The sequence below is a fragment of the Wasmannia auropunctata genome, unplaced genomic scaffold (genome assembly GCF_000956235.1).
Source record: "Wasmannia auropunctata unplaced genomic scaffold, wasmannia.A_1.0 LD336097.1, whole genome shotgun sequence".
NCBI lineage: Eukaryota > Metazoa > Arthropoda > Insecta > Hymenoptera > Formicidae > Wasmannia > Wasmannia auropunctata.
This window is the reverse complement of record NW_012026793.1, coordinates 2,153,963-2,155,395: the sequence shown is the minus strand read 5'-3', so window position 1 is coordinate 2,155,395 and position 1,433 is coordinate 2,153,963. Positions and strand designations below refer to the sequence as shown.

Below are 1,433 nucleotides of genomic sequence, written 5' to 3'. Positions count from 1 at the left end.
CATGGAAGAAAGGAAGCATTTTTTGAATGGTTTGCAAATGCAGTTGCCAATTTCCTGATCTTTCTGCCTCGATGAATTGCTTGACGAGTGTCACCATGCGAAAATATTGTACCCATAATTTTGCAGTTGCACCATAATTTTCAAGTTTTACGAGTAGCTGTGCAAATTTATCCTCGAATGTTTTATAAAAAGACTGATCCTCTGCAGTAAGAACCACTGATCTGTCTATGTCACCGAGAATAATTATTACTGCTTCATGTTCTTCAGTGAAATCTACCATTTGAAATACAATTTTTGCAAAAGCCAGATGGGTTAGTATGTGAGCTCTCAGCGCACGTGCATTGCATGACCCGTCATCATTTTGTCTACAGAGTTTGGTGCATAAATCGTGATCAGAAGCTCCTTTAGTCCACTTCCAGCCATAATATAACCTATGCATCCCATGAAAGACATCAATAAATGAAAACCACTCAATCTTATCACAACATTTTCCAAATTCGATTCCGGACCGCTTGTCGAGATGATGTCTCGCGCTTTTATACAAAGCGGCTGATCAAATGTCACGAAACATGTTTGTTGATTTGCAGTTTCACATTTTTTTGCAGCAATTTTTAGTACTGTAAAAATAGTATCATAATCGCTGGGAGGCGCATTAGTAAATGGCAAACACAGTATTTTCGTTTTAGAGAATAATTTGTCTTTAGTTGCTTCTTCCATAAAACCATTCCATCCCGGTATGAAAGGCAAATCGGCCCATTTTCCATACAGCCAGAGCAAATCCGATGAAGATGGCAAAAGTTGGCTGGAAACTGGATGAATATCTTCTAAATTGAGAATTTTAATTGCTTTCAAACCAGATTCCTTTTTTTTCTCAAACGTCATGAGAGGAACAGATCCGAAATTTCCGACAACTTTAGATGTTGGCATTGTTCGTGAGCATTGAACGTGGCATTGAACGTGAGACGTTCAATTTTTTGATCGGGAGCAATAGCTGTTGAAGGAGTTAGACATTGGATTCCGCCCATTGCATGAAATGTATTCAAGCCGTCCAATGTTTGCGTATTGAAATCTGCATTATCGAATACAAACTGTGAGAATGACTGAGAATCGATTGATATCGGTGAACGCATTATAGCAGAGATCTCTAAACGCACTGCTTCTTGGTACGATGAACAGAAGCCTAAAGCTGACAATACTTCGAGCAATTTCCTAGATGCGTACTTTTTGTTCAAAAACGCTGCGAGTCCGATTTGCAACGGCGACAAAAACGATCGGGGTCTTGCCGCGCTGATTATAGCATGTGCTATACTCGTACACTTTATTTTCCACTTTTCGTGAGAACCAACTTTTTTACTCACTATCACTTTCTCGAGGAAGACGTTCAAACTTTCTGATACAACCGTCTTGACATCTTGCAGAAAATTGTCCGATGG

General features: G+C 39.4%; 1 protein-coding gene across 1 annotated transcript in view; it reads right to left on the bottom strand.

Annotated features, from left to right (window-relative positions):
• Nucleotides 1–878: 878 nt before the first annotated feature.
• Nucleotides 879–1,433, bottom strand: part of LOC105462604 — a 3,659-nt gene continuing 3,104 nt past the window's right edge. Inside the window, exon 5 of the mRNA XM_011709307.1 lies at nt 879–1,411. Coding sequence (XP_011707609.1) covers nt 879–1,411 — 533 coding nt within the window. The remainder of the gene's footprint in view (nt 1,412–1,433) is intronic.